Source organism: Macrobrachium rosenbergii, chromosome 10 (genome assembly GCF_040412425.1).
Source record: "Macrobrachium rosenbergii isolate ZJJX-2024 chromosome 10, ASM4041242v1, whole genome shotgun sequence".
NCBI lineage: Eukaryota > Metazoa > Arthropoda > Malacostraca > Decapoda > Palaemonidae > Macrobrachium > Macrobrachium rosenbergii.
In genome coordinates this window covers 55,819,445-55,831,944 of record NC_089750.1, presented here as the reverse complement: position 1 = coordinate 55,831,944, position 12,500 = coordinate 55,819,445, and the positions used below count along the sequence as shown (strand labels likewise).

Genomic DNA, 12,500 nt, shown 5'->3' with positions numbered 1-12,500 from the left:
AGACTGACCAGGTGGTCTTTATGCCTGCAACCATATAATGTAAAAGTTAAACACATTTCAGGAAAAGATAATGTCATAGCAGATTATTTATCCCGTTGTGAATTGTTGGATTCAAACCCGGGATAACTAATCTTTTGGGGGGAGGAATTTCACAATGCTGCCTTGTAATACATATATCCTCCTACAATTTTGATATATTTACTCTTTTATTTATCGTGTATTATGTGTAATAATAATAATTATTGAAATATCATAACAGATCTCAAAAGAACTAATGATTTAAATAACTTAATAATGTAATTTAGAATTAATAATATCTTTCTTGATAAAAGCATAGTATAGGGAACACGAGTTTCCTAGTGAGAACTTGTTTCATTTCAATTGTCATCAGTTGAGATAAGAGAGAGCACTTTGTTTTGGGTTAACGTGAGGATAGTTTGGAATGACAATTGCCGATTCGTTCAGGAAATCAACTCAGTTTTTCATCTTGTTTATAAAACACGTCAATCATAATTAGTCGATTGCAGTGTGTTTCGATCGTGTAAAGATTTCTGTAAAAGATTCGCCTTGTACAAAAAGAATGTGAGTGATTTCACAATGTTAAATACATGGCTCTGATCACGTACTCCCCTTTTGAGAGAAAGAGTAACATGTCCCGATTGCGTTCAAAACGTTTTGCTGGGATGACATCACTTTCCTTCAAGAAATTTCTCTTTTGGTATCTTGCTCCCAAAATGCTTTAATGACGTCACCTCCCTGCTTCTGGAACTTTTCTTTTGTATCTCGTAACCAAAATGCCTTAATGACGTCATGTAATTGTTTCTTGTGCTACTGGAATTCTGAAACCTGTTTCATTCTGATTTCCGAGACTGATCAGTTTGGTTCCCTCTCTCTCTCTCGTGCTTAAAAAGAGATTACTTTTAATGTTGTATATTTCTGGTCACTGATATTAGTACTAACTTGTGAGATCTGAATGTAGCAAAATTGTTCAATTTGTAATGGCGCCTGGTAAAAAAGTGTGTTTTGTGAAATTAGCACAGTTGCAAAGGGATTTTACAGAGGTTTCACAAGTTTGTGTAAGGTAACGTGAATTTTACTTATTAAGAACATGGTATAATAAGTTAGGGGAAATTTTGCCTTAGTGAAATTATTATTGATAAATCTTGTGTATGTTTTTCTGTTTGCAATTTCTTCATATTTTCATATTTTTTTTATGTTTGTGATGTAACATTTATTTACGTAGCATTTCAAATACTTTTTGGTAATTTAACATTGCATACTTGATTTAATTTTTCATTTATTAAGATTTTCTTTTCAAATCTGGCGTAATTCTTGATAGTTGAAGTTTTTCTTGATTAATTTAAATTCCTGATAAATTAAAGTTTGTGTGAAATAGTTTTGTTTCTTGATTTAATTCGAGAATTAATTAAGTTTTGTGTTGTTTTCAAGTAATAATAAATTTTTCAGATTGTGAATTCCAATTATAAATTTTGAATTTGAAAATAAATTTTTGTATTTAATATTTTTAGAAAAACAGTGTTTCATTTATTGACCACCAGTGAATAAGATTGTGTGTGCATAAGGCAAAGTGATAAACATGTTTTGTTCTTTTAGTTTTGCTAAAGTGAGTTAAGACCAGGGAAACAGTTAAAGTTGTTTGATGGAGTGATGCCCTTTTACTCTAGAATATTTCTTTTTTAATTGTTGATATCTCACACATATTCTGATAAATATAGTTTGATTTTTTCAAATGATTAATAAGTTTTTAAGGGATCACTGTTACCTTTAGAGTACTCCGTCGTAATTCCTATTGTTATGAGAGTTCAGGTATCTGGCTGAAGTGAGGTAAATTTTTGAATTTTGAGATTAGTTGTGTAATTACCAGGTACTTGGTACGCATCGTGACAGTATAAATATTATATATATATATATATATATATATATATATATATATATATATATATATATATATATATATATATATATATATATATATATATATATAATATATATATATATATATATGTGTGTGTGTGTGTGTGTGTGTGTATATGTATGCGCGTGCGCTTACGCACATGTGTAATATTAAATATTTGTCGAACAGGGGTATACCACTGTTGACAATTTTCGGTTTTTATGTTGATATCGATCTTTTTCCAATGCAGGATCAAAATGAATAATGAAAATGCTACCATCTTTTTGGTTAACAAGCTTAAAACCATTTACTAACTTATCTGTAAAATCCTTTCGAAAATGTTCATAACTTGTTTGCTTATTAGTTTTAACATCATGATAATTTTGTCTCTCCTCTGTTTACAGAATCCAACCCAATGTTTGCCCCAGCAGATGGCAATGTGAGCGTGGCCATCGGCAGAAGTGCCATCTTGAACTGTACCGTCATAGACTCCAAAGACCTCAAGGTATGTAAAGAATCGAAGTTTATATTCTAGTTTTGTTTAGCAATTCAACCCTCCAGCAACACAGAGGAGATGGTACGGGAAAGAGATGGTAGATGTCCATTTGGCATATCCGAGTATACTTACCTTATTCCGTGGTTCATCAACAGAATCATAGACCGGAATGGGAAACAGAAGCAGTAGGATTCATTCCCACGATAGTTGCCTGGTTCGCGTGGAATGAACCCCCTACAGCTGCTTCATATCAATAGCCGGATTCCTGACTGGGTTCAGAATCTCCAACAGAAATGGTGGGGTTCATTCCATGCCCACTTGGAATTAAGCTTTGGATGCTTTGGGTAATGATTTTGAACTCTGAATTGGTCTATGAACCGGATTTATAGGTAGCGCTTCAGTTTGTGAAATCTCTCTGTAATTAATTGTTCTTAAATGAATTTCCGAAATATTCCCACGGCAAGTGAGGGATAGTGAACAGTGGGGTATGTGTTCAAATACTCTCAGAAACGTAATTTGCTCAAATCATTACAGCCTTGTAATCCGATCAGTAATCAGCAGCAGCAAAGCAGAATTAGATAATGCATTTTGTTTCAATTACGATCACCCTGTTAGAGCGTGTTTATATTCTCCTCAGCAGGTTTTGATAGGAATAATGAATCTGTTTCTTATTAACTTAAATATTGAGGATAAATAAGACCTATACTTGTGTATCAAATCTTGTGATATTCAAAGCTACATTTAAAACCCTTAGGCTTTATGAGGACTACAGTCCTCATCGTTAGGCAATCCTCGTAAAGCTGTAATATTTTAATTATATATCAAAATTTAATATGCAACAAAAGAATCGCTTTTTATTCTCATTTCAAAAATAGCAGGATTTTAGTTCACTGTCGTCAAGGTAAGCATTGTTATGTGATATTATATCTGGTGCCACCCCTGTCAAGAGAAAAACGTTATGTTGAATATCATAATCCAGGATACTCAATAGCGCATGAAATTAGGCGTGTAGGAGTATGAAGTGGCTAATGTTGCGTATAATTCCTATTCAGAGGTTCAGCCCCGTTTCAGCATTAGAGTGTGAATGCGGCAGTGGGCATTGTCTCGTGAGTTCTGGGGAGTCTAACTCTGTTGTACGAAAGAGCATAGTAGTGGACACACGCACAGACCGACTGTGTACATACTGTACATATCTATCTACTGTATATGTCAGTAAATATATATGGATATTCATGCTTCATTCATATACCGTGCTCCCACATTTACATACACGCACACACCTACCAACACCCCCACACACACACACACACATATATATATATATATATATATATATATATATATATATATATATATATATATATATATATATATATATATATATATATATACATACACACTATATTTTTGTGTATGAATGTACATGTATGGTATACGAATAAAGCATGAATATACATGTGTATTTACAAACACGAATATACATGAATACAGCAACCCAGGAGATAGACATAGCAGAAACCGTCGTTTGCTCAAAGGACACAACTGTATTGCTTATGTCCATGGAAAACTGACTCTCTTCTCCAAATTGAAGGTTTGTTTGTCTGGACAGCAATTAAATCTCGACTCCTGACCCAGTCCCTCGCCTCAAGCATCCGATTCATTTGCTTGACCAAATCGCCAAACAAAGCTGTATTGGCAGGTAGTCGTTTTCTGAAAGAGTGTTCATTCTCGAAAAGAGAGAGAGAGAGAGAGAGAGAGAGAGAGAGAGAGAGAGAGAGAGAGAGAGAGAGAGAGAGAGAAGAACGGAAACAGAAATTGTGAAATGCAGTAAACAAATATTCCAGGAATTTTTCTAGTCGTCTCTCAAGAGTTTTGGGAAACGGATTAAATATAATTCGATAGAGCTGAAATATGAAGCTGGTTTTTCTAAAACTTAAATGCTGACTTTTTTTCCTTTTTTTCCTCTTCTTCATCTTCCTCCTCTTCCGAATAGTCAGTGCTCCTGATATGAGAGATACTTCAGAAATGCAAAATGCTTAAATGGACTTTAGTGGAGATTTGTTTCATTACATTAACAGTAATTTACCTAATTTAACAAGCTTTGTGTATAACTTAGAGATATGATACGAGTCTTTTGAGGAAGTTGTATTTCTTCTAGGCTATGCATTTTTTTTATATTCCTCAGCATATTCTTAACGCTTATCAGTTTTTTGTAATTATGTTAATCAGGATTTGAACTTGAGTTGTAACGGGTTAGTTATAGATCTAATAATTAGAAGAATCAATTAAAATCACAACTTTATAAAAATGGTAAAATTAGAATTTAGCATATCCAGTTTCATGTGGTATTTAACTTTATATATGCACATAGATACATGTATATACATATATATACATACCTGAATCATACACACACACACACACACACACACACACACACACACACACACACACACATATATATATATATATATATATATATATATATATATATATATATATATATATATATATGTGTGTGTGTGTGTGTGTGTGTGTGTGTGTGTGTGTGTGTGTGTGTTTTTGGCAACTTGCTAGTCCCCACTGTTATAAGGTTAGTTCATTTTTTTATTTTAAAGAAACATGATACAATCAATCACAATAATAAGAAAAAGAAAAAAAAAATAGCACGCCAAGTCTTGAAATGCCCAGGAAGTCCAAAAGAAGTTCCCCCGTGCAGGCAAAACCCAAACATATCAAAACCAATTTGCGATAAAAATGAACTCCAGAGGCACCGCTGGAGCGAATGGCGAAGTCTGCATAGGTTGGCAATTGAAATTTTGCACCGAAACATATCGACTTTAATATTCAGAATCCGTCATCTTTAGATGCTGGAAGGCCACACTCACACGCCGGGGGAGAACCTGCCATGGGCTTCTTCGATCCAGGTTCGGGTCTCATTGGCTGCAGGTCAATGCAAGGTGATAGCAACAGCTGTCAGCCAATATTTGAATCAACTTCTCAAATATGACGTCTAGAATGAGTCGTCAGGAAAATGGTGTGATGATGATGAATGCGAGGACGACGGCAGAAAGATGAGGAGGAAGGGGAAAAAAGGCTGAAAAGTCACAGAAAGAAAATAAATGAGGGGGAAACTTGAAAAAAATCATGTTTACCATTTTTTCTTTCACAAGCTCTGCAGAATCCTAGTTTATTGAATAACCTCTACAGAAAAAAATTCCAAAAGAAACTGTTTTTCCGAAACAATAGACGTTTGCAAAAAACGAATGAAAGGTAACAAAATAAGATTTCTTGAAGTATTTACAAATGTATACTTTGTATTTATACGTCTTTTAAACACTATAAAGAAGTAAAAATATGTCATAATTAAATGGAAAAAATAATAGAAATTAAATTAGACTTTTCATGTCTTTAATAGTCATAAATTTCAAGTAACATTTCATGAGGCAATGTAAGATTGCATCGTAAGTCCAGTTGTACTCCTAGTTAATATGAACGAAATACATTGCAGCAGAACAATTAAGTGATAACTTATCTGATTTCGTGCTGGACCCTTGGCTTGATTTATTATGGCTAGGATAGTAAAAGACTTCAGATACTCTATAATTTTATTTTTACTTATCCTTACTTAATCTCATGCTACGTGAAAATCCCCAATCCCATTACACATATCACATTAAGTTCAACAAAACGATTTGTAAAGCCTGTTTTAGGAAGAGTTACAGTAATTTTAACTACTTTCGTCCCTTCTTCAAAATAAAATCATCCGAAAAAGATGATAAATAACTAGATACCTGTCAAAATATTTTTCAATTCTACATAGCCTGTGGAACGTGATATTTCCCTAATTTTTCATTATCTATTTCAAACCGTCCTATTCATGCTGGGAATTGTAATATATTGGTTTACTCCTCAGAGAACACTGATATAGATAGCATAGTCAGGTTTAAACAACTGAGATGAAAATTTAGTCCCTCTAATTTTTTTGCGAAATCGACATAATAAGCATTAAGGAACGATAATAGGTGAATATTAACATTCAAATCATTTTAATGATATCATCTGAAAGGAACCTAGACAGGGTATAAGTGTACAAACCATTACAGAAAACTAAGTGCTTGGTATTCCAGACTGTAAGGGTCTGCTGTCATCAGCAATTAGTCAAAAAGAGGCCTCTAAAAAGGCAGCAGTAAGTGAATTCGTACATTTCACTCAATTTTTGTGACCAGATTAAGCAAAGCTTTCATGTTTTAAACCTTCCCGCCGACCTTTCATTTTACAAAGGGATTTCCAAATAATGAATAAATTGGAACTCAAAGAACTACATTCAGCAATGCATCCAAATTAGGCGGAGGTATAACGTCCACTAATGTGATGCCATTAGCAGAGTGTTTGAAGCAAAGGGTGCTCAAAATTTCAGTCACAGTATTTGTTTATATATATATATATATATATATATATATATATATATATATATATATATATATATATATATATATATATATATATATATATATATATATATATATAATGATAGATAGATAAATAGATAGATATATGTATAATGTGTAATGGCATAATTGTGTAATGGCATAATTGGATTGCAGATTGCCTTTCAAATATATGTGCTTTGCATTAAAAATTCGCCATTCATAAGCGTAACTTGAAATGTTTCGTGGATCATACGGAGATTTTTGAATAAACAGATCATTATCAGATAAACACGTCGCTGTTTTCAGGATTGATGTTTACGTAATTCATGCATTTGATTTATTCACTTTTCTGAAAGCACCAAGCAAATGTAAAGAAATATCTTTGTAACCCTATTAAATAATTCAAATAATGCAGATCAATATACGAAAGGCAGAATACAAATAATTATTTTGTATTTTACATACCACAAGAAAGATACAAAAGAGGAAACGATAGAGATGCCTTTCTAAGGACGAAAGATTGCAATTGTCAGGCGACCACGGAATAAGAAGGGAATTCTAAATACTGCCAGTAGATGAAATGATGTAGATATCATTTCGTGAAATCGGAATGAAAATGTACATTCTTTCTGTCCAAAAAGCATCTAATTATTTTCAATGCAAATTATAACCAATATCAAAATCAGTAGGATTGATAAACCAATAAAATAATTAGACCGTTCTGCAGTGTGTAAAAGAAATATCACTAGAGCCGAGAGACAAGACGACAATGAAACAAATTTGCAATTCTGATTGAAAGAAAAAGAGCTAAAACAATCAAATCAGAGGACGAAAAAAAAAGACACAAGTGTACAATTTCCTCTGAGAGCAAAACTCCTAAAATAACCAGTGAGAGGAGAACGATACAACAATGTAATTCCCCAAGGAAAAATAAACTAACAAAAAATCGAAGACAGATAAAGGAAAAAAGGTTTACAATTCCATCTGGATAAAAAAGAGGAAGTAATACTTTCACCATTCACTCCATTTTTTCTTCAGCCCTCTGGCATATTGACTGGCCGCTCTGGCCATTCAGAATTCAACATGAAATTCCCACCGGTCAACCTCACCCCATCAGTAAAAAATGAGGACTATTGAGCAGAGCCTCATCCCATTCATATGTCATTAGCGCCAATGTCAGCCGTCCAATCCATTATTCATTTATTTCAGGAGTGAACGAAATTGTTTTACATTACGAACGTCATCTGTCCCAAAGCGGAAGGATTGGGGGTAATTTATCTAATTGTATTTGTTAGTTCGTCAGTTTTATTTGCAAGAATAAGGATCTGTGAAGTTTAGTAGTTCCTGTAGTAGAAGTATTTCAATGTAACTACTAAACTTCATTTGCAAGAATGAAATCCCATGAATTTTGTTAGTTGCTTTGAGGCAGTCAAGACCAGAAGAAACGTATTGTCCGTGGCTGTATAGAAATAATGCTCCAGGTTAATTTTACTGTTATGCTATTTGTGTTATAAAATATCAAATGGTAAAAAAACATCGTTATAAGTGAAACCTATAAAGAACATTCCATCACCCCAAAATGAGACAGAATACAGAAAATGCAAACAAAAATGATATCCACTTGCCTCATCACGGTGAAAGACTACAGCTTTACCCGGAGATAAAGTCCCGTGTCTTGGGAGGAAATCCGTGAAAGGAAAGAGTGCTGAGGAATAAAAAAATAAAGCTCCTCGGAGGAAAGAGGCACAGTAAGAAATCTATAGACTCTCCTATCCACGGATAATCGGCTTAGAGCTTAGGCGAAAATCGAGTTCCGTTATTGCTTCCCTGTGGTGTATTGGTCAACAAAACGTCTCGTTGGGTCCAGCTCTGCAGTGGTAATGCGTTTCGTTGAGAATAGAACACCCAAGCCACCCCTCCCCCTCACACACACACACACACACAAGTATCTGTAAGTGGTAGAGCACTAGACTCGAATTGACAAGGTCTGTGGTTTGATTCCAGACAAGCAGCAGCCTGCCAGTCGTCCCAACTTTGTATGGGTATCATTGTTAGCTTGGAGTGAAGGAAAGGGTATGCAGCTAGCAGCCTCACCTCTGAGAACAAGGAGGGTTTACGCTTCTGGCGCCCACGGGCCACACAATCACACATACACACACAGACACACAGACGCGCACATAGTTGTGAATAGTATTAAAGATTTTATATATATATATATATATATATATATATATATATATATATATATATATTATATATATGAATGGTATTATATATACATATATATATATATATATATATATATATATATATATATATATATATATATATATATGTATATATATATATATATTTATGTATATATATAATATATATATTATTAGGTAGATAGATAGATAGACAGTCTTTTAATACAGCTCATAACCAGTGCAGTACTTAATATTTTCGTAAAGAATTATTTTATAAATCCAGCGTGTTATTACAGATCTCAAGTTCGATAATATCATCAGTAAGGACATTTGCATGCAAGCACTATACGAGCCAAGCGTATTATACTAGGATATAGAGGAATTGGGAAATCCTCTGGTTCAGTAGGAAAGTCCACCAAATACCATAATGCTGGATACCCAATGAACAGTTGAAGAACAAACTCTAGAACAGCTGCCTGTTATGAACGAAGCGAGGAGGCCAGGCGGAAACCACAAGTGTTTGTAACGATGTGAAGTTCCAAAGTCCTCTTGCCATTCCAGATGCCGGTTCATTTTGTGTTATTCCAAATTCTGGAAAACTTTTCTCTCCCCCATTTTTTAGTAGAAAGGTAATTGGTAATTCTTATTTCAATTTGAGTTTTTTCTCCAACATTCCTTTTTACTTCATTTTTGATATTCGTTGGAAATTTAAGCGAACGGAAAATTTTAAAGTTAATCCCTTTTTCCTAATAGAGTTTTATCGCGAAAAAACCTTAAGAGAAATATCTAACATTACGCTATGGATAAAAAAAAAAACCGAATAAGTCGACGCAGATTTCGAAAAGGTATCAACTGAATATCGCCGAATGCAATAACACCAAATGAGACCTTTTCCTGATAATGTTTCACGTTTTCCTGCAATTTTCATGCAAATGACAATTGCAATCACCCAAACACAACTCGGGAGCTGCACCTCTTCTCGCTTATATGATTGTTATCAAAACGACCTTTTCCCTGCATTTAAATCCCTCCATAAAAGAGCAATGAAATTTGCAAGATAATGTCAGATCACGGGTATAATTTTGCCCGGCAACCGGATTCTAGATAGATATATAGACGGACGGACATAGGTTCCAGTAATACTAAGAGAGAATCGGGAATTTTTTCGGTGCTGCTTCTATCCATTCCATAGACGGATACGGATATGGTGCGTTGTAACCGTACACGCTTGTTTAAATATCTAAAGCGTCCGTGCATGCTTTTATTGTTAATACAGCATTATATTTTGTACACAAGTGGTGCCTCGATTGTAAACATTCAGATGTTGCAATGTTTACATATTCGGTTATGTATTTTTTGGATGCACATGCACACACATAAACAAGTTTCACGAGAGAGAGAGAGAGAGAGAGAGAGAGAGAGAGAGAGAGAGAGAATGCTACAAATTTAGAGATTTTGAGACTATTCAGTTATGTACCCGTATGAAAATCAAACCACAAAATTATGGCTTCAAATCATACAGTAATACAGTTTCTCTTGCTGAAGTAATTTCAATATTAATAAGAAACAGTGAAGAAGAAAAATTGGTGAAAAAAATTGAGACAGAAAGAGTAACAAGATAGAGAGTTCGCAGAAAAAAAGAAGAGATATATAAGAATAGAGAGTTCGGAGAGTAAAAAAAGAAGAGATATATAAGAATAGAGAGTTCGGAGAAAAAAACAAGAGATATATAAGAATAGAGATGGACATGGAATGGGGAAAGAAGGGGTGGGGGGTGGATGGGGAGGAGACGAGGTATCCGCTCCAAGAGCACACAAGTCTCAGGTTTAGTGCGGATTTGCAAAGTCTCTTCAAGATAATGAACGTATTCTTTCTGGCATAAAAGAGCGGAATATATTGCTTGGATGAACATCCTTGATGTATGCATAGAGGAGGCGAGGCTGAGAAGGCCAGCGGTTCTGATAAGGCCGGGGATATTCCACAAAGGAAAGAGAAATAGAATTTGAGATAGATTAAGGAAAATTTAATTCCGGGGTAATTCTCCCGGGTTCGCGGAGGCGAACGAAATTAGGTTTGAGTTTCAGTGATGATGGCTCGCAAATGAACGCACCCGACAGAAGAAAGGGAGATCCTTGGGCAAGAATTACTCCTAATAAGGATCTTAACGATCGCTCTTTAAGGGCAAAGTGGCTGCTTTAGTTTTAAAAATGTACTGATATTATTTCTTAAATCTGACAATATCATGAGAGTCATCTCGGCAAAGTGGGTGTTTTGCATAAAGATGTACCGAACATTTATCATGAAGTGAAGGAGTCAGACAACGGAAATTTCTGTGGCATTAGTGTTACATTCATTCAGAAATATATCGGCTCTCTATTTTTAAATTAACATTATGATGAGGATTACAAAGTCATTAACTTAATGGCAATACCTTGTTATGGAATCCAGAGGAAAATTAAACTTTATTAATGGGTTTCACCAATGTTACAACATACTTGGTTAAAGAGTACTTGTGTGTTTTCACTAACAACAAGAAAGAAAACATTTACTGATCTAATGTTTTTTCTCTGTTACTTCTTTTCATGTGCACGATGATATTAATAATAGTATAATAATCATGTTAAAATATATTTGTCATTTTGAACTGGCGTGCACGAAGGGAAGCTGACGAAACACAGAAAGCCCAGTATTGGATAATTTTTTTTTTTTTTTTTTTTTTTTTTTGTAAAATCGCCATGAAAACGTAATGGGAAAATTTTCTTTAACAGCATTTTCCTCAAGTTATCTAAAGGATTTTTATCAAATTGCTTAAAAGATTTTTATCAGTGTAACAGTGAACGATGTAGGAAGAAAAATTTGGCCGTGTTGTTAAAAGACCCATATTTCCTGATAATGGTAAAAGAAGCAAGTATAATAATAATAATAATAATAATAATAATAATAATAATAATAATAATAATAATAATAATAATAATAATACTTCATTTCTTATATTCAGTTATGTATTGAATATCGAACTGAATTGTTAGAAATAAACCATTTGAAAAACTTTGATTAATATATAAATTTTAAGAAGAAATAAGAATATCAGCAATGAGTTCATAATGTCTCGTTAAAAGAAAATACTGCTATTATTATTTTAAAAAGGTTAGAAATGGATAAGTTCGTGGCTGAATTATTTTTTAACAGAATAGCTTATTTCTTTTATAAGATTAGTTGTTATAGTTATAGCGTCATAAATCTTGAGAAAACCCAGTAGGCCCTCAGCTTGCACGACAAGACTACATAATTATAATATAAGTACCTAACTAAAATGGATAAAGACGAAAATCAAGACTTAATTGTGAAAAGGCAGTAAAATGAAAACACATAGCAAATAAAAAGAACCATTTAAATGAGAGTTGTAAACAATTATCGACAACGTTTCGATATGTTCCACATATTAAGTAAATAAGAAGGTAAGCTAA

General features: G+C 33.6%; 1 protein-coding gene across 2 annotated transcripts in view; it reads left to right on the top strand.

The window, feature by feature from the left end:
* The window catches only part of LOC136842644 (lachesin-like), a 314,707-nt gene that overhangs the window by 97,570 nt on the left and 204,637 nt on the right, over nucleotides 1-12,500 (top strand). For both annotated transcript variants that reach the window (XM_067110263.1, XM_067110264.1), the window contains exon 3: nucleotides 2,320-2,420. In XM_067110263.1, the coding sequence (XP_066966364.1) occupies nucleotides 2,320-2,420 (101 nt within the window). The remainder of the gene's footprint in view (nucleotides 1-2,319; nucleotides 2,421-12,500) is intronic.